Source organism: Poecilia mexicana, unplaced genomic scaffold (genome assembly GCF_051168715.1).
Source record: "Poecilia mexicana isolate PSO_F unplaced genomic scaffold, ASM5116871v1 scaffold_4, whole genome shotgun sequence".
NCBI classification, from domain to species: domain Eukaryota; kingdom Metazoa; phylum Chordata; class Actinopteri; order Cyprinodontiformes; family Poeciliidae; genus Poecilia; species Poecilia mexicana.
Window position 1 is genome coordinate 6667213 of NW_028263373.1, and position 25908 is coordinate 6693120.

The 25908-nt window shown below is 43.9% G+C and overlaps 1 protein-coding gene across 2 annotated transcripts in view; it reads right to left on the reverse strand.

Moving 5' to 3' along the window:
• Positions 1–5441: 5441 nt before the first annotated feature.
• Positions 5442–25908, reverse strand: part of oma1 (OMA1 zinc metallopeptidase) — a 40980-nt gene continuing 20513 nt past the window's right edge. For both annotated transcript variants that reach the window (XM_014992530.2, XM_014992538.2), the window contains 7 exons: positions 12933–13161; positions 12590–12763; positions 12339–12446; positions 10926–11054; positions 10660–10734; positions 10125–10274; positions 5442–7584 (listed from right to left, as the gene is read on the reverse strand). In XM_014992530.2, coding sequence (XP_014848016.2) covers positions 7270–7584; positions 10125–10274; positions 10660–10734; positions 10926–11054; positions 12339–12446; positions 12590–12763; positions 12933–13161 — 1180 coding nt within the window. In that variant the 3' untranslated portion in view covers positions 5442–7269. The remainder of the gene's footprint in view (positions 7585–10124; positions 10275–10659; positions 10735–10925; positions 11055–12338; positions 12447–12589; positions 12764–12932; positions 13162–25908) is intronic.

Consider the following 25908-nt stretch of genomic DNA (forward strand, 5'->3'; position numbering starts at 1 on the left):
GCAGCAAGTCCATACAAAAATTACTAAAGGAGGATTTAAGATCCAGTCAGAGTCCAAACGGAAATTTTGTTGAGATTTGGAGACTGACAATGCCTGAAAGTCCTCGAATGTGGCTGAATTAAAATAAGTTCGCAGATAAGAGGGGGTTCAAATTCCACCACAGCAATATTAAAACATATTGCTGTTGCAGACGCTCGGTACCAGTCACAGACGCCTAACTAGGTTAGGTTTAAGGGCCTTGATGGATTGGATGAAACTATTTGATGATTTGAAACATTTAAGAGCAGAAAGCAAAAACACAAAACTATAAGCAGTATAGTCAAAACTATAAGCAGTATAGTATATTTGGTCTTTATTATGCAGCTTCATGTCATAAAATCTGACAGAGATCCTGTGGAATGCCGTCTTAATGCTTTGAGTTTGAGTTTTTTTTTTTTTTTTACCTAATATATTCACCTCATCACTAAAACCAGGAAGATCAATTACAGCAGATTCATCTCATCTCCACAGCCTCCAGTCCCCATCAGCGTCTGCAATCTTCCATTCCATCATCCTCTGGTTAAATTGGCCCCTCCCCACGTTGAAAGACCAGGAAGAGGGCTGGTTATTTAAATCTAAATCAACACTGACGGGGAAGCAGATGTAGAACAGAGAGCGAGGGGTAAAGCTTGTACCTGACGTTGTTAGTATTAATGCGATTCCACTGCGAGCGTTGGGATCGATGCAGTCAGATGAAGGACTGTGTTAACATCCTAATCTCTAATAGCATCAGAGCAGCCAGACTATAAAAACTCCACCAGTTCAGTCATGAACACACACCCGACGCACAGATTAGAAGATAAGAAGGAAGGGGGCGAAGGGACGACAGGCCATCAGAGCAGGAGCCGAACTGCAGGGTGGAGGAGAAAATCTAGATAGACCTCAGATTTGTTCAGGTCTGGAAAAAAAAAAAAGACAGATCTATTTTCATGTAAAAGTGGCAGAAGTATTTTTCAAAGTGTGTCCAGCAACATGCTCACAATTGGTCATGGCAGCTCCACTTCGACTAATAAATGGTGAGTATTCAAATGAAATTACGAAACACTGGAAAATCAGTTATGCAATCATTAATGTGAAAAGATAAAAAAAAAAAAAAAGCTCTTAAACGAAGCCCAGCTGATTTTATGGAGTCATTGACTTTGCACCAATCTCTCCCCCTGGCCAAGCCTGTAGCAACAAGATGGAGGATTGCTGAGTTTTAATAGATAGAACCAGACTCGGTGTTCTGCTGCAACAGCCTGAAAGCAGGGAGTACAGAAACCAGAGCAAGAAAAAGGAAAGGAAAGCTTTCCCATCATGTTTTCAAAGGGAAAGAAATATTGACAGTAGCAAAAGCTCCATCAGTCCCTTTGACAAAGAAAGAGATACAGCTAAACACAGAGGCTGTTGACCAGGACTCTGTAAACAAAGCCTAACCCTAACCCTTCACTTAGGAGAGAAACACAGTTAAACGCAGAAGCACTAAGCCAGCATAGATTTCTATGGGAAAGAAAATTATCCATCAATCAATCAAGTTCATTTATATAGCACATTTCAGCAACAAGGCAGTTTTTAAGTGTTTTACATCATAAAAAAAAAAAAAGCATTTACAGTTAACAAATGAGAACACCGGCGACAAACATTACATTTTGACAGGTGAAAACATTGATACATATCAAATATGTTGGTCAACGTTTCATTTATTATGGTTCAAAAGCAACTCTAAGCAGGCCTAGATTTAAAGGAGCTCAGTGTTTCAGTTGTTTTGCAGTTTTCTGGGAGTTTGTTCCAGATTTGTTGTGCGTAGGAGTTGTACATAAGCACGCAGCCAGACACAAATACACTCCCTCTTATGGAAAGTAATAAGGTAAAAATAAATCAGAACAAAAGCTCAGTTGACAGCTACAACGCAGCTGACTGAACCTAAAAAAAAAAAAAACAGACCCAGGTGTACCTTCTACGGAAAGAAAAAAAAAATAGAGAGAGAAAACACTTAAAATTAATAGTATCGCACAAACCGCAAGTAATACATAACTGAGGAGTAGCAGCGGTGCAGCCAGTGTTATCACCGCTTCATTCAACATGCCACGCTTGGCAGTCTTCAAAGAATGGCTGTTGATTTCTTTTCAATTACTCGCACAGAGCTGGTCCAAGTACAGAGACCTGCTTTGTGGAAAGTGTTGAAGCTGCTTCGGACAAGCGTTTTTATGAAGTTGAAAAGCAGCTCTGTGCTGTCAACCTACTTAAATGAAAACTAGACAGCACCTGAAAGAATAAACCAGGCTGCCAGAGCCCCACGGTTTTGCCCTGATTGCTATAAATAGAATTTTTTTTTTTTTTTGGCTCCAACAGGAAAAGAATGGACATGATGAGACGATATTTATGATTATAATCCGTACAGTAGTGGCAGACGAATCTGGTCATGACCAATTTTCTCCTGCTGCCACTGAACACTGTAAACACAGATGGATTTGCAATCAGTCAAGAGGATAATTGTGACTGAACACGCAAAATTTGGGTTTAGACATTTAACTACAGATAGATTTATTTTTGCTTTGCTTTGTTTTCCTGTTTTGCATCCAGCCAATTTGAAAAGCATTTTGCTGAGCAGAGAGAAGAGAGACAACAAGAATGAAATGTGGAGCAGCGTCTACCTTTTCTCAGGCTCCATTGCCTCAAAACAGTCCAAATTTAATTTGGACTCATTAGTAAGCCTCCTGAGTACTTCTGTCTCATATCGCAGACACAGCCTCAGAGAGTTGCGTGAGCGCGTTTGTGAGACAGCTTCTTTAATTACCCAGGTAATACAGCCAGATGCTCCATCACTCTGGCAATGGCAGTGATTAAAAGCAGTAAAATATTCATATCAATCAGACACCCACATGCCACATCTATAATTAATGCGCAAGCGGAAGGACGTGGCAACTTTTACCACAACCAGACGTTGCCTCTCCGTCACCATATTCCCTGCGCGGCGCAGTGCGACGCGGACGGGCAGCTGCGTGCGTGTCGGTGTGTGTTTCCACGAAATGGAGCCGAGAAGGAGCCACTTTAAGCAACTCTCAGCGGGGAGGTCAGAGGCCAGGCAGCTCGCACTCTGGGACGTCATTCAGCCACCTACACAGCAGATGGGCCGGGCTGCACTTTCACTGGCCTGACTCTCTGGGAGTGTTGTTGTTTGGAGAGGGCAGTGTGGGGGGGGAACAGCATCTCAAGTTTGCAGACTACCAGGCATCCTGCTTTCTCTGGTGGTGGGTGTGCTGCCTTCTCCTGCGCCGTCTTCGGCGTTTCCTCGCTCGTCTGTACCTGAAAATACCCGCAAGCCCTTTTGTTTAGGGTCTCAGAAGCTTGTCTGGTGTCTCCAGTGGGCGGGAGGAAACACAAACAAAACAAACTGAGACTTGAGGTGAATTTATAGACATAAAACAGAGATAAGATTTTCACTTTTTTTTTTTTTTTGCTTAAGGCGGTGTGTGTTTGCAGAGACACTTCAGAGACAAGGACTTTTGCATACAGCCTTTATATAGTGGCATGTTAAAAAAATCAAAGATCTTGATATAAATGGAGACATTATGACGCTCACTATACTTGAAATAAAACATTTCTTTTCTCCTGTCAGAGCCCAAGGTTTCATTTCAACTACTTTTCTATTTCTACGCTCTGCCGTTGTCTCTTGGTTTTCCTTGATTAAGTCTTCTGTGAGCTACAATTACTCACTCTGCTCTGTGTGTGTGTGTGTATTGTATCATGCTCATTACAATTACCTCTGGGTGTAAGTGTGTCATCTGTTGCCTGCTCATGTTCCAATTTCTCCAAGAGTGGCGAGGGAAACGCCCGCCTCCCTCTGCAACGCAACAATGTGACCAGGAGAGAGGAAGGAAATCTGTATTAAGAGCTGTGATTCCTGCTTTCCTCTCAGTTTTATTTAACAGCAGCACGTATCCAGCAGGCGCATATACTCCACAGCTGTTTTAGTACACTGAGTGCTTTGCAAAACTATTTATACCCCACAGAATTTTTTTTTCAGCCAAAAAACAAACAAACAAAAAAAAAAAGCAAATAGAATGCCAACTCTGCGAACCATAGTAAGACAGAATCAGAGAAGCAGCCAAGAGGCCGATGGCAGCTCTGGAAGAGCTGAGACAGCCACAGTTCAGGTGGGAGAATCTATCTGCGCAGCAGCTATTAGCCGTGTACTCCCCCAATCTGGGCTTAATGGAAGACTGGCAGGAAAAAACGTCAGTAGAGGTTTCATTTGCAGTTTGCCAGAAGCCATGAAGGGGACATAGAAAACTGAAATTGAACTTTTTTGATGTCCTTGAAAGATAATAAAAATTAACACCGAACAGTATAAACATACAATCTCAATTGTGAAACATAGTGGTGGCAGGGTTATGCTGATGGGATAATTCTCTTCAGCAGGGGAAATAATCAGTTGGTTTTTTTTAGTCACAGTTGCCATTCAATGTAGGAGAGGATAGGCAGAGGTACGAAGGTAATTGCAGGAAAATGCAAAAAGAAAACCTGTTACTGGTTGCTAAAGACTTGAGAGTGGAGTTTAGGGTTTGCCTTCTTGCTGGATGACTCAACATAAACCGTCAATCAGAGCTACTATGCAACAGTTCATGTGTTATAATGGCCTAGTAAAAAGTTTAGATATAAAATCTAAAAACAACGTTGGAGGTGAGCAATTTTGCAAAGAATTGGGATAAAAATGTGGAGGTCTACATGTTGCAACCCAGCAGCTGGACTTGCAGCAAAAAGCGGCTCTAGAAATGATTGACTCGAGGACGATGAATACAAACCCATGACAAAACATGTCAGGTTTCTGTTTCTAAAAACTCTTTACCAAAAGAACACACCACTTCAAGTTTATCACATCAACTCCAAATAAGATACTGTTACGTTTGAATAAAACTAAGATATGGTTACAAAATGTGGGAAAAGTCCAATACGTATGAATACAAGGCAGTGTAGACATGACAAAATTGGTCTTGTATTCAAGAAGATGGAGCTTGTAACAGTTGGCAGACGTCACAAAGGAGCAGAACTGAGGATGACTCTTGGGAGTTTTGACAGCTTTCATCACGCTATAATTGGCTTGTGGTAATATTTTATGAGATTTCATAACTTTACATCTTTCTAGTGAGCTGTGAGGGGCCAGCAAGGAAGCAGTCTACGAATCCAAGAGCGTGACATTATCTGTAAATAATGATGACATACAGGACCTCGAGCTAACTCTTCAAATAGGATCCCCAAGATTCACTCTGTTTAAAACTGTGTTGCTCTTTGTAGGTGGCCGTTGATTATAGACACAGAAAAAATATATTTTATTCCTTTTATTATTATTACTATTTCTTGCTGCAATTTAATCCATGTCAGCCTATGGATCTGGCAGAGGAATAAAAACTGGCAAGATAAACTTGATTCAAGTACAATTTTAATTTAATAAAAGTGTTTACAGGACACATTTCTCCTGAACTGCTGAAAGAAAACAGTTTCTTTCTTTTTCATTTAATTCAATGCACTTCCTGAATCTAACAGACTTAGATTCATATGCAGAACTTTTCCGCTAAAGTTACACAAATGGTATAGTGCTTTATCTCGTCCAGAGGACCACAAAGTATTTCACATTACGTTCAGTGATTCCCACACACATTCGCACGCTGATGGTGGCAAGCTACAGGATTGTAGCCACGGCTGCCCGGTGGCTGAAGCTACGCACCAAGGCAGGTGAAGTGTCCTGACCGGACAACTGAGCCGGACACCCACCGGTTAAAGCACAAACTACTACAGCCGCCGCCGTTGCCAGCTACACGGAAAACTCTCTTTTGGCGGCTGGATCTGAATCTAAAAAGCATAACGTAAAATAAACCAATTTTCGGCAATGATATCACAGTTGTAGAATTTGATTTCATGGTGTATCCAAGTGTACCATTTAATTTCAGCACACACTCGCACATAAAAGAACACCATTAGCTTTGAACCATAACTGCCCTCCCCTGCTCGGTGCGTGACTGCTCCCCAAGGCTGCTGCTGTAAATATCAATGTTTTCTCACTCTGCTTGCTTTTATTAAATGAGAGTTTTAAAAACAAAAAAGTCCCATCATTTTTTTTTCTTTCACCCTCAAAAGCTCAACACCTTGACATTGGTATTCCTGTGCAGAGAACTGCGTCCTAAAACAGGCCAGCATCAATTCGCCCGATTAGGTCCCCCAGGCTAGAAAATGCATAAAGTGCATAGGGTGTGTGTGCTGCATGAGAATGCGATGGTCGCAGCCGGAACGCAAGATGGCCTCACCTCGCTATGGACGAAGCATCAAACATGCACACCTAAGTGCTTCTTCCCGGCTGTTGCCGTGCATCGATGAATAATGCACATATTAATCTCACAAAGTATGGGAGCTTTGCTAATTAATGCAGCATTTCCCTGGTCAAGGTTAGCTAATTAAAGTGGCATCTTTATGGACACTAGACATGGACAGCATTCTCAATTTGGCTTTGCTGACTTTTTGCCCCATTTTTTATTTTTATTTTATTTATTATACTCTCAGCAATCTGTTTTTGGAAAACTTTCCCGAACATCATCTTCCACTGTGGCCGTCGCAGTAATGGTTGGGATCTTAATGTGTTGGGCACTTAGGGACCACTTTCAGTGGCTGCATATAGATGTAGGAAAGAAACAGAAAGCTTTAAAGGGGCAGTATTATGTAAATTAGACTTTTTCCCGTTTTACAATGTTTTTCCTTCATCAAAGACACACCAGGAGTGTTGCTTTGATTCTTTCATGCATGTTTGAGAAATCCTTGAATCTCCTGAGGCAACCAGTCAGAGGTTCAAAATGCTAGCTATCTCCTTCAGACTAGCGGCAGCAGCAATTAGCAAACACCTGGTGGAGCATTGCATCTGCTGAGCTCAGCACATGAAGTACTTCTCAGTGAAAAGCTGGTTAAAAACGTTTTTAAAGGAGAGACGTTGTCGGGATGACGTGTTGAAGGCGGAGTCTCGGTAAAAAGCAGGAGCTTGTTAAAGAGACAGAGGCTCAATTTCAAGGCGTTAAATCGCAAAGTCAAGTTTCTTTCAAGTCACCTTTGATTTATACAGCGTTTTCATAACGACTGAAGCTAACGTAGTTACTCGATTGTGCTCTAAAATGACACTCTGTCTGGAAAATACAAAATCCTGCCTCTTCAAACTGTAGCAAGTTTGTCAATAGAGTGAGTGAAGTTTGTTGAAGGTTTGTTTGGGTTTTAACTCCCCTGCTGGTTGGTGTTCTGCAGCACATGCTGGGATCCTTCCCCTGCAGCGGTGGGGAGAGGAGACGTGACAGCAGGGACCCTGTCTTTGTTAAACCGAGCCACTTGTGAGGGAGAAGCGAGCGCCGTTTGAGAAACCGGCAGTCCTACGGAGGCGGAGACGGGTTGTGGCTCGCGCGTCCCCTCTAGCCCTCCGACCCCCTGCTCTTTAGCTTTGGCCAGCAACTCGCTGACGGTCTTTGAGAAGACAGCTCGAGGGTCAACAGGAGAAAGCGCGGGGCATGAACAAGTTTCCCTCAGCTCCAGAGCCTGCACAGATGAACAAAAAGCAGAAACAGGTATAGATTTAATCAATGACAGCTCTAAATCATGACACAACATATCTTTGATCAATCAATATTCAGTCTGAAACAAACAAATCCTGCTAATTGAAGATGTTCTTCCTTCTTCATGAACAAATGGTCACATCTGCTCTGCCACTGCAAACACGCTGGTCAACTAGATGTAGAGCTCACCCAACACATATGTTAATATTATCACATCAGTTTGAAAAAATAAATGTTAGTTTGTGTGAATTACCCAAATAGCATATTTTTGTAATAAATATACTTGTAGTAGTTAAATATAGTCCCTCTTCTGTACTTAGAATCTCATATACATTGTGAAAATATTCACATCCCTCCAACTTTTTCATATCTTGTAACTTACTGACCTCAACTTCAACGTATTTTAGCAAAGTTTTATATGAAGCTCTGCTGGAAGGAGAATCTCAACCACATTCATTTGCAGCAATTAAATGAATATTTGGTCACCTCGAGATGACCAAATATTTACCTGTGTCCATGTTCCTATCAGCACAATACTGCCACCACCATGTTTTACTGTGGAGCTGATTATGTTAACTGTGTTCTGCATTGTAGGATTTGAGATGAAATAGAAATTTTGATGAGTCGGGTGCGACGGAAATGTCAGTTTTGGTCTGACCTGACCAAAGTGCCTCCTTTCACATGATAGCCATGTTCCTTACATTTCTCGTGGGGACTCTTTAAATGGGTCCTCTAATAGCTTCCTTTAAACAATGGCTTTCTCTTTGCTACTCTTCCACAAAGGCCAGACGTATGGATTGTATGACTAACAGTAGTCATGTTGACAGATTGTCCCACCTGAGCTCCGGATCCCTCCAGAGTTACCATGGGGCCTCTTGCTACTTCTCTGATTAATGCTCCTCTTTCAACCACAACAAGGTTTGTAGTTATAGTTATTAATATTTTGTCCTGATGTTTTCTAGGTAATTGAACAGGCTGTGAAGGCGTGACGCAGCGATCGCGGCCCCACAAACACAAATGCAGCTCTTGAAGAACATTCCCCATTAATAACACACTCCTTTGTGACGCCCACAGCATATAGTCATATTTCCAGATTTACTGATATTTGTTGATATTCTTATTGAACAAGCAGTGGAGAAAATCATAAAAAAAAATAACAATGCCGCCAACGCGGACAGTTTTGGGGAGTTTTAAACATCATTAATTGGAATTCATCGTGGGCAACAATAAATCGAAATTCTTACCGAGGCAAGAAATTTATCACGATAAATGAAAAGCGATACGATAAATGCCCACCTCTATTTCCAAATGTGTTTTTTTTTACACACCACTTTTGTTTCAACTTATCATTTAAAAAAACCCATAAAACAAAAAGCAACCAGAAAGGGGGTGAATACTTTCCAAAGGAAGTGTGCGCGTCCGTGTACAAACATGCACTCAACTATCCACTCGACAGCCTGTCCTTCTCATGCTACCTGTGGACTTAATTTGCTTTGCTTAAGGATGATGAGCACACTTGTGGAGGAGGAGGAGTGCCCCCAGAAGAGTCGGGTTAAGTAGCTTGAGGCTGTCACCCCTTCGCAAGGTTAAAAACATCATATTATGCATCACTTTCAGCTGATGAAGCTCAGCTGTTAGCCGGTTCATCTGTGCTGCTCGGCTGGATCAAACTGCTTGGTGTGAGCCGGGTATTATATATTATCGCACCAGAAACAGAGTTTTATCAGCTCATGCACACAAACAATAACCGCGCCGCAGCGTTCATCACTTCGCTGCCTGCAGCTACATCCTGGCCTCGACAACAACTGCTGCTAGAGGTCAGCCCGTCTCACAGGGAAGTAAGCGATGCACAAACTCCACAACTTTGCCACCTGATGGACAATTAAGAGGCTTTGCCCATCTGTTCGACGTTACCGCTTGGAGCATCTGATGGAGCGACGATATTCCGACTACAGCAACACGTATGGCTGCCTAAAATACTCACAGGTATAAAGCGTACAACCACCGTCGAAGCTGTTTTTCATTTTTAGTGCCTGCTGATTTCTCTTTAGCCTTAAGATAGTAATGATTCTCTTCCCACCGCGCCAGCAGAGTGTCCCGTCCTGTGAGACTGAGTGGCTAATGATAAGAGCTGTTCTCTTCCAGATCCAAAACATTCAAATCCTACATGACATTTTGCCTGTGCCAAGCATCCAGGGCCTGGCACAACAAAATGGTTTTCCTGTCTTCCTAAGGCCCTGCATCTTTTCCTCCTCTTCCCCGAGTCTCTGCTTCCTCTGCGGCTCCCTCTCCGTGTCTGCAGGTGGGCATACAGCTCTCCAGATGCTTCATTAGTTCTATTAAGACATCTTCAAACAGCACCTAAAGCTACGCATTTTGTTCAAAACAACAAACGTCCAACGAGGATGAAAAGAAATGCTCTCACTTCAGTCGGCGGCTTGTGACAATCCCGTGAAGAAATGCTTTTGTTTGTTAACTGGTGGAGACACAGCTGAATGTGGCGCTTGTTGTGTGTTATTCTACCTGTGGGATGAGGCGGTCCATCTGACCGGACCTGTTCCTGTGTGAGGGGTGTGTCGACAGCCACTCGGGTAACGTGGGATTCCCTGTAAGCTTGTCTACAATTTCCAGCTGCTGCCAGAACACGGGGCCTGCTCGCACATCTGCACAGGCCTGGGAAAGACGTACATACACACATATACACATGTACAACTCTTAATCAAAAAATACACACGTAACACAGCAGTACACAAATGAAAAGCCTTTCTAAAGGAGCTGAATTTAGTTTGACAACAGTGCCCCCTGGTGCCTCGTTGGCAGATTACAAAGTGTTTCAGCAAAACACATAGAAAATGATTCCACTTATTACTTTAATTTTTTACAGTGTGCATTAAACTTCATGGAGCACCTTTCAAAATTACTGGCACCTGTAGTGAAGATGTGTGTAGCACAAGTCAGTACTTTGTAATAACAATAGTAAATGGTTGGAATCTAGACTTTGCAGCAATATTGTAGCTATAGATTCAGGACTAATGTGAAACAAACTTAGTAGTGGTACCTTAGCAGCTAAATGCAATCCAACTTGATCTGCCTCAGCTTCCAGTTTTCGACTGTAGGGATGGCTGAACATCAGCTGCAAAGGTGAAAGAAGAGAACTTTTACATACGACAATCCAAAAAAACACAACTTTCGCATTTTACAGCTTAAAATTGACGTAACTCTTCAAACATTGTAATTTTTCCTGCTATTCTCACTTTAGCTTCAACGCCCTGCCTGCAGCTCCAAGTATTCAAATGACTCAAATCATGAATAGTAATACCTCACCTCCGTGAGCTTGTCCTTTGCCCACCCTCCCACCAGTGCCAAGCTGTCCCCAGGACACAGCGCCCAGATGGCTGTCACCACAATAAGAGACAGGAGGTCCACAACGTGAGACAGGCTGGCCTGTTCTGCCTGGAGGGAGCGGGGCAGAAGATGAAACAAGGATGTGAGCAACAGCATATCAACAGCAGGAATAAAGTTAAAGAGGGAAAACAAGAGCTGAAAACTTTCTGAGAGAGGGGAGGAGAGGGGAGCAGTTCAGCTGCAACATATTGATTGTTCTCACCTATTCTGCTGAAACACTTTGCGCTGCAACAGATTTAGAGGTTTTAAGAGTCTATCCATTACGGCACGCTAACTTTGTAACTTCGAGGTCATCGACGTTCGTTCCCCTTCAGCTAATTAAAATCTCCTCCCGAGCATCTCCTCCCAGGATGTCTACAGACTTGAAATGCCCAAAAAGTTATTGGGAGCTTTTAGAACAGAGCAAACGGGGATTATGGAACTGCAGGGAAAAGTGTTTCTGAAAAAGAAATGAGCACTGATAAGTCAGCACTAGGTGGCTGTTTGGAGGGGACTGTCACGGAGTCGCAGCAAAGTCTGACGCAATAAATCCGAAAGGGGAGCCACAGTCAAAATAAACCGACTCATGGATGGAGCAAAGGGTGATATCTAGACAAGGTGGTGTTAATTGACGCAGCCCAAAGTGACATAGTCATAGAACTCAAAGAAGACAATAAAAACAATTTTTTCCAAGAAGCAACATTTGAATTTGCAGTGCTCTTAACCTTTCCTCACATGTGAGGACAGCTGAGGTCGGAGAATCTTTCAGCATGACAACTATTGTTAGTCACACACTTTGCAAATCTTGCATGTGTGAAAATGGCAACAAAATTAGAATGACATTTAAGAAAGGTATATAAATATTGTCATTTTCTACAAGGCATGACGACATGTGCAAAAGATGCAAAGGGAACATGAATACTTTGGTAAGACATTGTAGACATAAAGAGGCTGATTTCATCATATTCCAGAACCTGGACGTTGTAGCAGCAGGAGAAAGGGGCAGCAACACTTGGGAATTCAAGAACTTTCATCTAGTCCATATTGGTTTCTGGAAACATTTTTTATGTCATTTTAAAACTCTACATCTTTCTGAACAGCGTTGACTGCATTTCTTTTCCCCGATTCACATTTATATGTCGGCCTTTTGGAAAAAAAAAACCTCCAACGTTGATCTACGTAGCTTTAATGTGACAAAATGTGAAGACGTTTGAGGCGTTTTAGACTTTTGCAAGGATCCGTATCTAATATGCTTCATTAAAACAGATTCCACATCATTAAAAATACGACAAGTTGCTTTAATAAAAGCAATTAGCATTAAGCAACAGCAATTGCATAAGGTCGTGAGCTTACTGAATGGTCCAGGATAGCATGAGCCATTTCATGTCCAAGAACAATCATGAGCTGGTCCAGATCTGCCACGGCTCCCAACATCCCAGTGAACATAAACACTTTCCCATTCTGCAAAAAAAAAGAAAAAAACAAAGAAAAACAGAACAAGCTTAATCATAATGCATGCCTGAGCCACATGCTGTACTGACGTAACAAGGGGCATGAACAAGTGAAAAAAGTTTTGGGTCTGTCTCTCTTTTGTTTTTACTTACTGGAAGGACAAAGGCATTGATTTGGGGACTTTCCACCACATGAACACTCCAGGGGACTTCAGACACTTCTGGGATGTCCTTGTTCCTTTGTGCTAGGAGCTGCACCGCCTGCTCCACCATCTGGTGAAGAGGGTCAGTGGCAGGAAGAAGCAGCTCCGCAAACTCCTCCAGGTGCTGAAACACACAGTCACAGTCCTGTTTTTATTTCCCTCCAGACATCATTTTCCCTGTTTTCATTGCAGATCATGAGGATCTGGGTGAAACCGCTCCCGAGAATCACATTTCAGCAGCACTGAATATTCAAGAAACAGTGCGGTGATTAGAGTCTGCCTTCGTTTCTCACCGCCTCTGAAGTCAGAGCAGCCAGCTCCATGTACTTCTCCCTGCTGAACACCAGGAGGCGGGTCCTCCCCGTCACCGGGGACTCATCCAGGTGTGTTAGGAGCAGAAGGGCCACGATCACCAAAGCAACTCCCGCTCCCGTCGCCAGATGCCAGCGGCGCCTCCGGAGCCATTCGCGCACGAGCTGTCGGCGATTGTCTGGTAGAGACCCCCACCATTTCCTTAGACTCCTGCCCAGAAAAGGGAGGAGAAATAAGTAAAAAAAAATTAAATAAAATCACACGTGGGCCAGTGGTGCTCAACAGTACAAAGACTGTAATCGTTTAAAGCTTCCTTCATGTTGGGAAAACTGTCATCTCTTATGGCGGAGAATGAAAAACAAGGAGTACAAAACAGAATTGTGGAAATACAGACTGAGATTAATCCTTTAATCTTTAAAGAGGCGACGGAAGGCCCGAGGGTCTGACGAAGCCGCTATGTGGCAGGTTTTTAATTATCCCAGAGTGAGAACCCAAACATATGGTGCAGGTGCCTGGAATCACTTCCCTAAAGCCCTGAATACAGCTGAGTTTGGATTTTATTTTAGTGAACTCAAACAACATTGTGGTTTTTTTCTATCTAAGATAATTGTTTATTGTTTTAATCAAGAAATAAGGGAATCTGTTGCATGTAAACCAATATGTTTGTATTATTTGTCTTACTTCATAATACAAATGTCATTAAATAGATATTGGTGATTGATGTTTTAGAGTAAAGTAAATGAAGGATACCTTGTCATTTATTAGAAAATATCTAATCTAAAGTTTAAGTCTGGAAAATAAAATCATTTAAATAAACTTAAACAGCATGAATTAACCCAGTTTTGCTTAGTAACCTGTATACTTCAACAAAAATGCATTTAATAGCTTTGTGTTTTGTTTAAAGCATAGAGATGTCTTCTTTCATATGAAATTTAAACAGTCTCTTTCAAATTGCAAATTTTTTATGAACTTACTGGATATACTTTAGGGCATGTTAGGGGTTTTTGGTAACTTCTTTTAACATATTTAAATCTATTTAACACGGTAAAATTCCTGCAACAATCTTATTTTAGAAAGTCTCTGAAAGCTTTTTATATCATAACACTTTATATCATAAAAAAATTGTCTTCAGTTTAAAAAAAAAAAAACCTTTTTGAAAATGCAGAGAAATTATGTTCTCATGTGATATTTCTGTGTAATTTTAGTCATTTCAAGTGAAAATTTATTCAGTTTCTATTGTTTAATTATTTCCATTATTTGGATTGTTCAGTATTGATAACATTATGTAATGTTAACATTATATTAAATATAGATGTACCCAGTGGCGCAACTACACATTATTCAGGTGGATGCGAAAACATCCCCCCCAGGGAAGGAACGTCAGGGTGAAGGAGCTACGCTCACTGATGAGGTCATAGACGTACATCACAGTAGATCAAAGAAGTTCTAATGCTTGAATGCTGGAATCTCTAAGCATCAGTCAGGATCCAGACATTTCTTGGAGATTAAGGTTTGTATAAAGCAACAATGTTCAGTTTTGCGACGGCGATTGTTCCCTTGATATTCCCGGTTGGTTGGGGCATTGGATATGCCGTGACCACCAGCATGAAGAAAGTATGCGATCGTTTCTTTCCTGGGAAGGATGGCAACAAAGAAAACGATAAGACTGAAGAAGACGATCTGTTCTGGACAGGATTTCCATCCACTTCCAAAAAACAAACCGACCCGGCTGGGGAGGTTTGTCCTGAAAAGGCTTTGGACGATGGGACCGCGGACTCCATCTCGTCCTCTGTACAAAACAGTACAGAGGATGACAGTACTGTCTCTGGACAAACCGACCCGGCTGGGGAAGTTTGTCCAGAGACGATGGTACACCATGGGGGTGAGACAACAGTCGCAGAAAAATCTGACCCGGCTGGGGAAGATTTGTCTGCGGCTGATCTCGCAGCCAAAGCTCTGGGTAAAGAGACAGCCAAAGCTTTGGTTTCCCTGGTCCCATCCTTAAAGAAGAGTCCTCTGAAGGGGACGTTCACAGGGACCCTTGAAATACAAAGTTCCCCGGATGGGGAACTTTGTATTTCTGACAACAACAGAGCTGCTCCTTTGCCAAGGAAAACACGTCTAAATTTAAAGATTTCTGTAGGAGTCGAGGTTTTCTGTTCCCCTAATTCAGTAGATAGTGTTGGCTCGGATCTCCCAGTTGTAGGGAGGACAGCATCTGCAGGACCCGGACAAGCTGAGGAGAACTTTTTCAAGTTCTCCGATGAGCTCCAGAACAGCTGGGTGAACGCTGCTTTCCAGAGCATCCTGAACCTGAGCGTCACCAAGCGGTGTCTCGCTCAGGAAAGGATTTTTCTGGAGGCATCCATCCCCTGCTGTGGGAGTCTCATACACTCAGCTGTCCGTCAGCCCGGCAAACATTTTTGTCAGAAAGACCTTTCCCCAGTTCTGATGGAGCTGAGCGGGAGGAAGCTGCCATCAGGTGTGGGAAAGGACTATGACATAAAAAGTTTGCTGGAGTCTGTGCTGGTCTGGCTGGATTCGTTTGGCGGCGACACAGATAGAGAGATGTATGACAACGACTCCTGCTCTAACTGTGGAGCCACTTCCCTCAGGCTCCTGAACAACGGCGCCATGATTGCCCTTCCACCAATATTATTCTCAACCAGTATATCTATACTGCTGGAGTACTGGTTGGATTTGGCATGCAAACGCCGTTGTTCAGGCTGCGGGTCACCCTGGCAGAAAAAACACTGTCTGGCCAATAACAAGGTCCTGGTGTTTTTTCTGCACAGGTTGACCAGGAGGTACCAAACAAAGGCCACTCAGACCATCGAGGTCCCTGCAGAATGTGGGACGGAGACGTACCACCTGTCCTCCGTCATCTGTGGGGATCCGAAGATGACACAGTTCTACTGCTATTTAAATAAGGGAGAGCGAACCGTCAAGGCAGAAAACGAGCATGTCTTCACTGCAGACAGTGACTGCAGTGAAGACATGTCCAACAACGGCTTCATTTATATATATGAGAAGAACTGATCAGACACCAGAGGTTAGTTTCTCCAGCCCCTCCTCTGGAAGATGGCGAAGGGCCCTTTGGAGTGGAGTGTTAAGGAAGATTTTTATGAATTAATTAAGTTTGGAAAAAGTTTGGCTCTCTCTCTTCCTTTATGATCCCGGGTCCTCTCGCGACGGCCACGTGTAGTCACTCAGAAGAAAACAGCAATGCGTGTTGACGTCACAGAATTGCAGTTTAATCCAATAGAAAACGCATAAAATTACAACAGAAACTGCAGAACAACAGAGACATACATTCGTTTACCTGACAGAAATGAAAAGAAGAAGAAGGAAGGAAGGAGAGAGAGAGAGAGAGAGAGAGAGAGAGAGAGAGAGAGAGAGAGAGAGAGAGAGAGAGAGAGAGAGAGAGAGAGAGAGAGAGAGAGAGAGAGAGAGAGAAAGAAAGAAAGAAAGAAAGAAAGAAAGAAAGAAAGAAAGAAAGAAAGAAAGAAAGAAAGAAAGAAAGAAAGAAAGAAAGAAAGAAAGAAAAGCAAAGAGGTCCAAAGACATCTTTGGAGAATTTCAAGAGCAAATCTGATCTTTTACTCTGTATTGGAAAGTTTTATCTTCTTTTCTTTAATTTATTCAAATAAGGCGTATCTTTGCTCATCCAATCCAGGAGCTATCTCTGACCCTTCATCTGAAGCCAGGAACTCCTGCTGTGTTTACGGCTTTTCACAGATGAGTATGAAAAGCTAGAACTTCTCCTGTATTGTTTTCCCACACAGACAAAAGGCAGTTCAAACGATCCATCTGCTGTAACAACAGGTAAAATAAAGGTCAAAAAGCCAGAATACGTTACTGATTTAAAACCACAACTTGGCCATTTGAATCAAGACCTGTTAGGTTTTAAAACTAGCTTATTTAGGCCCGAGCAGCTAAGCGCTGCGAAGGCCTATTGTAATCGTGCTGTTAATTAGGCCCGAGCAGCTATCGCTGCGAGAGCCTATTGAAACCTTGCTGTTTATTATTATTAGGCCCGAGCAGCTAAGCGCTGCGAGAGCCTATTGAAACCTTGCTGTTTCTTATTATTATAGTTCTTCAGCCAAATGAATTGGCTTTTTGGGGGCTTTATCATATTCAAAAACTCACCAAACTTGGCGGGGGCATAGAGCCCGTGTAAAATTTACGTATTTTAAGGTCCTCAGAAAAATCGCAACAGAAACGGCTCAAGGGCGCCACCTAGCAAATTTCAAAAGACCCTTTCCTATTCACTTACTTTATCGTAGAGACTTGAAACTTGGTACACTTGTAGAGCTCCCCAAGACACTCAGAATTTACAATTAATGTCATAGTGCAAGTGTCACAGAATGTCGGCCATTTTGGATTGAAGTTCCGATTTTGACCCGATTGTGGCCGTTCACAGGGTTCGCATTTTTTCGAACTTGTCCTAGGGATTTCGATCGATCGGCTTCAAACTCGGTCAGATCGTTCATAAGGCATGGCCGATCCAAAGTTATCAAAGGTTTGCGTTTTCGACCTTCCTGAAGGGGGGTTACCTGGGGTCAAAGTTCATGGATTCGCCATGAAACACAAAACGGTTATAACTTTTACAAAAAAACTCACAGAGGCACCAAACTATCAGTAATTGATCACCATCCAGTCCCCTACAATACCCAATGGTCAAATGATGACATCACTTAGGCCACGCCCCCTGACAACAGGAAGTGTCATTTTTTACTGTGAACGGTCGCTATCTGACCCCTTTGACCTAATCAACATGAAACTTTGTCCACAGACAGAAAACATGTTGGTGTGTCATGGATTCCAACCCTGTTTGGTTTCGATGGAGCAGGTGGGCGTGGCGGCATGGCGAACTGACCTGTAACGCCGTGTCCATACGTTTGGCTGCAGATTCCATAATTTTGAGCCCAGCTGCACCAAACTTGACATGAGTGATCCTGGTGGGATGCCTGACGATCCTATGTCGTCATAGTCTGACGTCATCTAAGCCCCGCCCACTGAGAACAGGAAGTGCCTTTTTTTGACTTGTATAGCTCCATCTATGGTTCTCTCAACCTAATCAAGATGATTCTGTGTTGGATGACAGATAACATGTTGGTTTCACTTGCTTTAAAGCGCCAAGAGTCTTCAGTAGAGGGCGTGGCCGTGGCAGCGCGGCGAAGCAGAGGGAACGCCGCCGCCATACGTTTGGCTCTAGATTCCACATCGTTCAGCCCAGCTGCACCAAACTCACTAGGATGCATCCTTATTCATCCCCGAACAGGAATCCATAACAGTCGTTCATGGGCGTGGCCTAATTTCTCTAAAGCGCCCCCTAGAATTATTTAAATAATCAGCCCCAAGCCATGCTTTAACCTAGAATTATGAAACTTGGTACACATGTGTATGATGTCAGGACCTACAAAAAAGTCTCTTGGAGCCATGGTGCAAACCCAACAGGAAGTCGGCCATTTTGGATCAAAATCCGCCATTTACTGTTTTTCATAGGCATCACATCTGATCTATCTCCTCCTACAGCGTTCGAGATACAGACTTCAAACTCAGTCAGCAGAGAGTTGAGACATTAAAGGTCTGAAGTTATCACAGGAATTTTTGTGTGTCAAAGCATGTGGGCGTGGCTTAGTCCCAAACTTTGACTATTCACCATTAATCATGAAAGTGATATAACATGCACATACAAGATCACAGCTGCATCAGACTTTCTATGTCTCATTATAGACCAGTCCTCATCACAGTTAGGTGGTCGACTGATGACATCACCTTAGCCCCGCCCACTTCCGACAGGAAGTCACCTGTTTTTTCTACTGTATGTCTGACTTTTACACTCTAAAACATGTTGGTGTGTCATGGATTCCAACCCTGTGCAGACTGACATAACATGAGATGATGATGAACTCTGTCAATGCCTACTGACCCGTGGTGGAGTGGCAAAATGGCTGGCCCTCGCCATATGCATACGATCGTCTCTTATTCACAAACGCATCATCCTATTTGCACCAGACTTTTTATGAGTGACACTTGTGAACCTATAAGGAGCCCAATACAGTTTAATTGCAAATTGACTCCACTGCACCCCCTAGGTTAATCAAACAGCTGTATCTCCTTGCCACATGGCCCAATCTGCTCCAGATTTTGGGTGCATGGCCAGGGAACGCCTGCCGAAGGCATCAAAGCGGATCGCGTGGAGGACGGCGCGCAAGCGTCGGCGGTGGCCGGCGGGAGGCGGTGCTGGAACATCCGCGGTGGCTATAGGCTTGAGCGGCGCTTGGCTGCGAGGGCCGCTTGAGGCTCCGCGGAGCTTTAATTATGATTCTTATCCCAAATGAATTGGCTTTTTGGGGGCTTTATCATATTCAAAAACTCACCAAACGTGGCGGGGGCATAGAGCCCGTGTAAAATTTACGTATTTTAAGGTCCCCAGAAAAATCGCACAAGAAACAGCTCAAGGGCGCCACCTGGCAAATTTCAAAGGACCCTTTCCTATTCACTTACTTTATCGTAGAGACTTGAAACTTGGTACACTTGTAGAGCTCCCCAAGACACTCAGAATTTACAATTAATGTCATAGTGCAAGTATCACAGAATGTCGGCCATTTTGGATTGAAGTTCCGATTTTGACCCGATTTTGGCCGTTTACAGGGTTCGCATTTTTTCGAACTTGTCCTAGGGATTTCGATCGATCGGCTTCAAACTCGGTCAGATCGTTCATAAGGCATGGCCGGTCCAAAGTTATCACAGCTTTGCGTTTTCGACCTTCCTGAAGGGGGGTTACCTGGGGTCAAAGTTCACCTAGTCGCCATGAAAAATAAAACGGTTATAACTTTTACAAAACAACTCACAGCAGCACCAAACTTTCAGTGATTGATCATCATCGGGTCCCCTACAATACCCAATGGTAAAATGATGACATCATTTAGGCCACGCCCCCTGACAACAGGAAGTGTCATGTTTTACTCTGAATGGTCGCTATCTGACCCCTTTGACCTAATCAACATGAAACTGTGTCCACAGACAGAAAACATGTTGGTGTGTATTGGATTCCATCCCCATCTGGCTGGGATGGAGCAGGTGGGCGTGGCGGCGTGGCGAACTGACCTGTAACGCCGTGTCCATACGTTTGGCTGCAGATTCCATAATTTTGAGCCCAGCTGCACCAAACTTGACATGAGTGATCCTGGTGAGATGCCTGACGATCCTATGTCGTCACAGTCTAACGTCATCTAAGCCCCGCTCACTGAGAACAGGAAGTGCCTTTTTTTGACTTGTATAGCTCCAACTATGGTTCTCTCAACCTAATCAAGATGATTCTGTGTTGGATGACAGATAACATGTTGGTCTCACTTGCTTTAAAGCGCCAAGAGTCTTCAGTAGAGGGCGTGGCCGTGGCAGCGCGGCGAAGCAGAGGGAACGCCGCCGCCATACGTTTGGCTCTAGATTCCATATAGTTCAGCCCAGCTGCACCAAACTCACTAGGATGCATCCTTATTCATCCCCGAACAGGAATCCATAACAGGCGTTGATGGGCGTGGCCTAATTTCTCTACAGCGCCCCCTAGAATTTTTTAAATAATCAGCCCCAAGCCATGCTTTAACCTAGAATTATGAAACTTGGTACACATGTGTATGATGTCAGGACCTACAAAAAAGTCTCTTGGAGCCATGGTGCAAACCCAACAGGAAGTCGGCCATTTTGGATCAAAATCCGCCATTTACTGTTTTTCATAGACGTCACATCTGATCTATCTCCTCCTACAGCTTTCAAGATACAGACTTCAAACTCAGTCAGCAGAGAGTTGAGACATTAAAGGTCAGAAGTTATCACAGGAATTTTTGTGTGTCGAAGCATGTGGGCGTGGCTTAGTCCCAAACTTTGACTATTCACCATGAAACATGAATGTGACAACATGCACATACAAGGTCACAGCTGCATCAGACTTTCTATGTCTCATTATAGACCAGTCCTCATCACAGTTAGGTGGTCGATTGATGAAATCACCTTAGCCCCGCCCACTTCCGACAGGAAGTCACCTGTTTTTTCTACTGTATGTCGTACTTTTACACTCTAAAACATGTTGGTGTGTCATGGATTCCAACCCTGTGCAGACTGACATAACATGAGATGATGATAAACTTTGTCAATGCCTACTGACCCGTGGGGACGTGGCAAAATGGCTGTCCCTCGCCATATGCATAAGATCGTCTCCTATTCACAAACGCATCATCCAATTTGCACCAGACTTTTTATGAGTGATACTTGTGAACCTCTGAGGAGCCCAATACAGTTTAATTGCAATTTGACTCTACTGCGCACCCAGGTTAATCAAACACCTGTGTCTCCTTGTGATATCAGCTGATCTACACCAGATTTTTGTGCATTGACTGGGAGCAATGTCGAACATGACAGGGTGACTATCTTCAGGGCGGGTTTGGCAGCTCCGTGAGAGCAAGGCGGTGGCTGGGGGTAGGCGGTGGCTGGGGTGACATGGTGCTGAGGGGAGGCAGTGGCTGGGGGGAGGTGGTGCTGAGGGGAGGCGGTGGCTCAGGGGAGGCGGTGCTGGAACATCCGCGGTGGCTAGGCTTGAGCGGCGCTTGGCTGCGAGGGCCGCTTGAGGCTCCGCGGAGCTTTAATTAGGCCCGAGCAGCTAAGCGCTGCGAGAGCCTATTGAAACCTTGCTGTTTCTTATTATTATAGTTCTTCAGCCAAATGAATTGGCTTTTTGGGGGCTTTATCATATTCAAAAACTCACCAAACTTGGCGGGGGCATAGAGCCCGTGTAAAATTTACGTATTTTAAGGTCCTCAGAAAAATCGCAACAGAAACGGCTCAAGGGCGCCACCTAGCAAATTTCAAAAGACCCTTTCCTATTCACTTACTTTATCGTACAGACTTGAAACTCGGTGCACTTGTAGAGCTCCCCAAGACACTCTGAATTTACAATTAATGTCATAGTGCAAGTATCACAGATTGTCGGCCATTTTGGATTGAAGTTCCGATTTTGACCCGATTTTGGGCGTTTACAGGGTTCGCATTTGATCGAACTTGTCCTAGGGATTTCGATCGATCGGCTTCAAACTCGGTCAGATCGTTCAAAAGGCATGGCCGATCCAAAGTTATCGTAGGTTTGCGTTTTCGGGCTTGCTGAAGGGGTCTTTCCGGGGGTCAAAGGTCACCGATTCGCCATGAAACATCAAACTGTTATAACTCTTTGAAAAAAACTCATAGAAGCACCAAACTTTCAGTGATTGATCATCATGGGATGCTCTACAATACCCAACGGTCAAATGATGACGTCACTTAGGCCACGCCCCCTGAGAACAGGAAGTGTCATTTTTTACGCTGAACGGTCGCTATCTGACCCCTTTGACCTAATCGAGGTGAAACTGTGTCCACAGACAGAAAACATGTTGGTGTGTTGAGGATTCCAAGCCAAGCTCATTTGAATCCAGCAGGTGGGCGTGGCGGCGTGGCGAAGTGACCCTAAACGCCGTGTCCTTACGTTTGGCTGTGGATTCCACAATTTTGAGGCCAGCTGCACCAAACTTGACATGAGTGATCCTGGTAGGGTCCCCTACGATCCTATGTTGTCATAGTCTGACGTCATCTAAGCCCCGCCCCCTCAGAACAGGAAGTGCTTTTTTTCCATGGAAAGCTGCCTTTCTGGCTCACTGCACCTAATCAACATGATTCTGTGTTGGATGACAGATAACATGTTAGTCTCACTTGCTTTAAAGCGCCAAGAGTCTTCTGTAGAGGGCGTGGCCGTGGGACCGCGGCGAAGCAGAGGTAACGCCGCCGCCATACGTTTGGCTCTAGATTCCACATCGTTCAGCCCAGCTGCACCAAACTCACTAGGATGCATCCTTATCCATCCCCGAACAGGAATCCATAACAGTCGTTGATGGGCGTGGCCTAATTTCTCTACAGCGCCCCCTAGAAATTTTTAAATGATCAGCCCCAAGCCATGCTTTAACCTAGAATTATGAAACTTGGTACACATGTGTATCATGTCAGGACCTACAAAAAAGTCTCTTGGAGCCATGGTGCAAACCCAACAGGAAGTCGGCCATTTTGGATCAAAATCAGCCATTTCCTCTTTTTCATAGACATCGCATCTGATCTATCTCCTCCTGCAGCTTTTGAGATAGAGACTTCAAACTCAGTCAGCAGAGACTTGAGACATTAAAGATGAAAAGTTATCGTAGGAATTTTTCTATGTCAAAGCATGTGGGCGTGGCTAAGTCCCAAACTTTGACTATTCGCCATGAAACATCAAGATGCAATAACTTCCACATAGAAGGTCACAGCTGCATCAGACTTCCTATATCTGACTACAGACCACCCCTCATCACATTGAGATGGTCAGTTGATGACATCACCTTAACCCCGCCCACTTCCGACAGGAAGTCACCTGTTTTTTCTATTGTATGTCTTACTTTTACTCTCTAAGTCATATGGGTTTCATCCGGTGTAGGCTGACATGACATGATATGATGATGAACTCTCCCATGATGAACTCGACTGACCCGTGGGGGCGTGGCTAAGTCCCAAACTTTGACTATACAGCATGAAACATGAATGTGAAATAACTTCCAAATGCCAGGTCACAGCTGCATCAGACTTTCTATGTCTCATTATAGACCAGCCTTCATCATAGTTAGGTGGTCGATTGATGACATCACCCTAGCCCCGCCCACTTCCGACAGGAAGTAACCTCTTTCTTCAATTGTATGTCTTACTTTTACTCTCTAATTCTTATGGGTTTCATCCTGTGCAGGCTGACATGAAATGACATGATGATGAACTCTCCCATGATGAACTCTACTGACCCGTGGGGGCGTGGCTAAGTCCCAAACTTTGACTATACACCATGAAACATGAATGTGAAATAACTTCCAAATGCCAGGTCAGAGCTGCATCAGACTTTCTATGTCTCATTATAGATAAGCCCTCATCACAGTTATGTGGTCGATTGATGACATCACCCTTGCCCCGCCCACTTCCGACAGGAAGTGACCTGTTTTTTCTACTGTATGTCTTACTTTTTCTCTCTAATTCTTATGGGTTTCATCCTGTGCAGACTGACATGATATGAAATGATGATGAACTCTGCCGTGATGAACTCTACTGACCCGTGGGGGCGTGGCTAAGTCCCAAACTTTGAATATACATCATGAAACATGAATGTGAAATTACTTCCTAATGCCAGGTCACAGATGCATCAGACTTTCTATGTGTCATTATAGACCAGCCATCATGACAGTTAGGTGGTCGATTGATGACATAACATTAGCCCCGCCCACTTCCGACAGGAAGTCACCTGTTTTTTCTACTGTATGTCTTACTTTTTCTCTCTAATTCTTATGGGTTTCATCCTGTCCTGACTGACATAAAATGAAATGATGATGAACTTATTGATGATGAACTCATTGATGATGTACTCTACTGACCCGTGGGGGCGTGGCAAAATGGCTGTCCCTCGTAATATGCATACGTTCGTCTCGTATTCACAAACGCATCATCCGATTTGCACCAGACATTGTATGAGTGACACTTGTGAACCTCTGAGGAGCCCAATAGAGTTTAATTGTGATTTGACTCCACTGCGCCCCCTAGGTTAATCAAACAGCTGTATCTCCTCTCTACATGGCCCGATGTGCTCCAGATTTTTGGTTCATCGCCAGGGAGCTCTGCCGAAGCCGTAAAAGCGGATAGCGTGGATGAGGGCGCGCGAGCGTCGGCGGTGGCGGGCGGGTGGCGGTGCTGGTACCCCCGCGGTGGCTATAGGCCGGAGCAGCGCTAGCTGCGAGGGCCGCTTGAGGCTCCGCGGAGCTTTAATTAGGCCCGAGCAGCTAAGCGCTGCGAGAGCCTATTGAAACCTTGCTGTTTCTTATTATTATAGTTCTTCAGCCAAATGAATTGGCTTTTTGGGGGCTTTATCATATTCAAAAACTCACCAAACTTGGCGGGGGCATAGAGCCCGTGTAAAATTTACGTATTTTAAGGTACCTGCAAAAATCGCACAAGAAACGGCTCAAGGGCGCCACCTAGCAACTTTCGAAAGACCCTTTCCTATTCACTTACTTTATAGTAGAGACTTGAAATTTGGTACACTTGTAGAGCTCCCCAAGACACTCAGAATTTACAATTAATGTCATAGTGCAAGTATCACAGAATGTCGGCCATTTTGGATTAAAGTTCCGATTTTGACCCGATTTTGGGCGTTTGCAGGGTTCGCATTTGATCGAACTTGTCCTAGGGATTTCGATCGATCGGCTTGAAACTCGGTCAGATCGTTCATAAGGCATGGCCGATCCAAAGTTATCGTAGGTTTGCGTTTTCGGGCTTGCTGAAGGGGTCTTTCCGGGGGTCAAAGGTCACCGATTCGCCATGAAACATCAAACTGTTATAACTCTTTGAAAAAAACTCATAGAAGCACCAAACTTTCAGTGATTGATCATCATGGGATGCTCTACAATACCCAACGGTCAAATGATGACGTCACTTAGGCCACGCCCCCTGAGAACAGGAAGTGTCATTTTTTACGCTGAACGGTCACTATCTGACCCCTTTGACCTAATCGAGGTGAAACTGTGTCCACAGACAGAAAACATGTTGGTGTGTTGAGGATTCCAAGCCAAGCTCATTTGAATCCAGCAGGTGGGCGTGGCGGCGTGGCGAAGTGACCCTAAACGCCGTGTCCTTACGTTTGGCTGTGGATTCCACAATTTTGAGGCCAGCTGCACCAAACTTGACATGAGTGATCCTGGTAGGGTCCCCTACGATCCTATGTTGTCATAGTCTGACGTCATCTAAGCCCCGCCCCCTCAGAACAGGAAGTGCTTTTTTTTCCATGGAAAGCTGCCTTTCTGGCTCACTGCACCTAATCAACATGATTCTGTGTTGGATGACAGATAACATGTTAGTCTCACTTGCTTT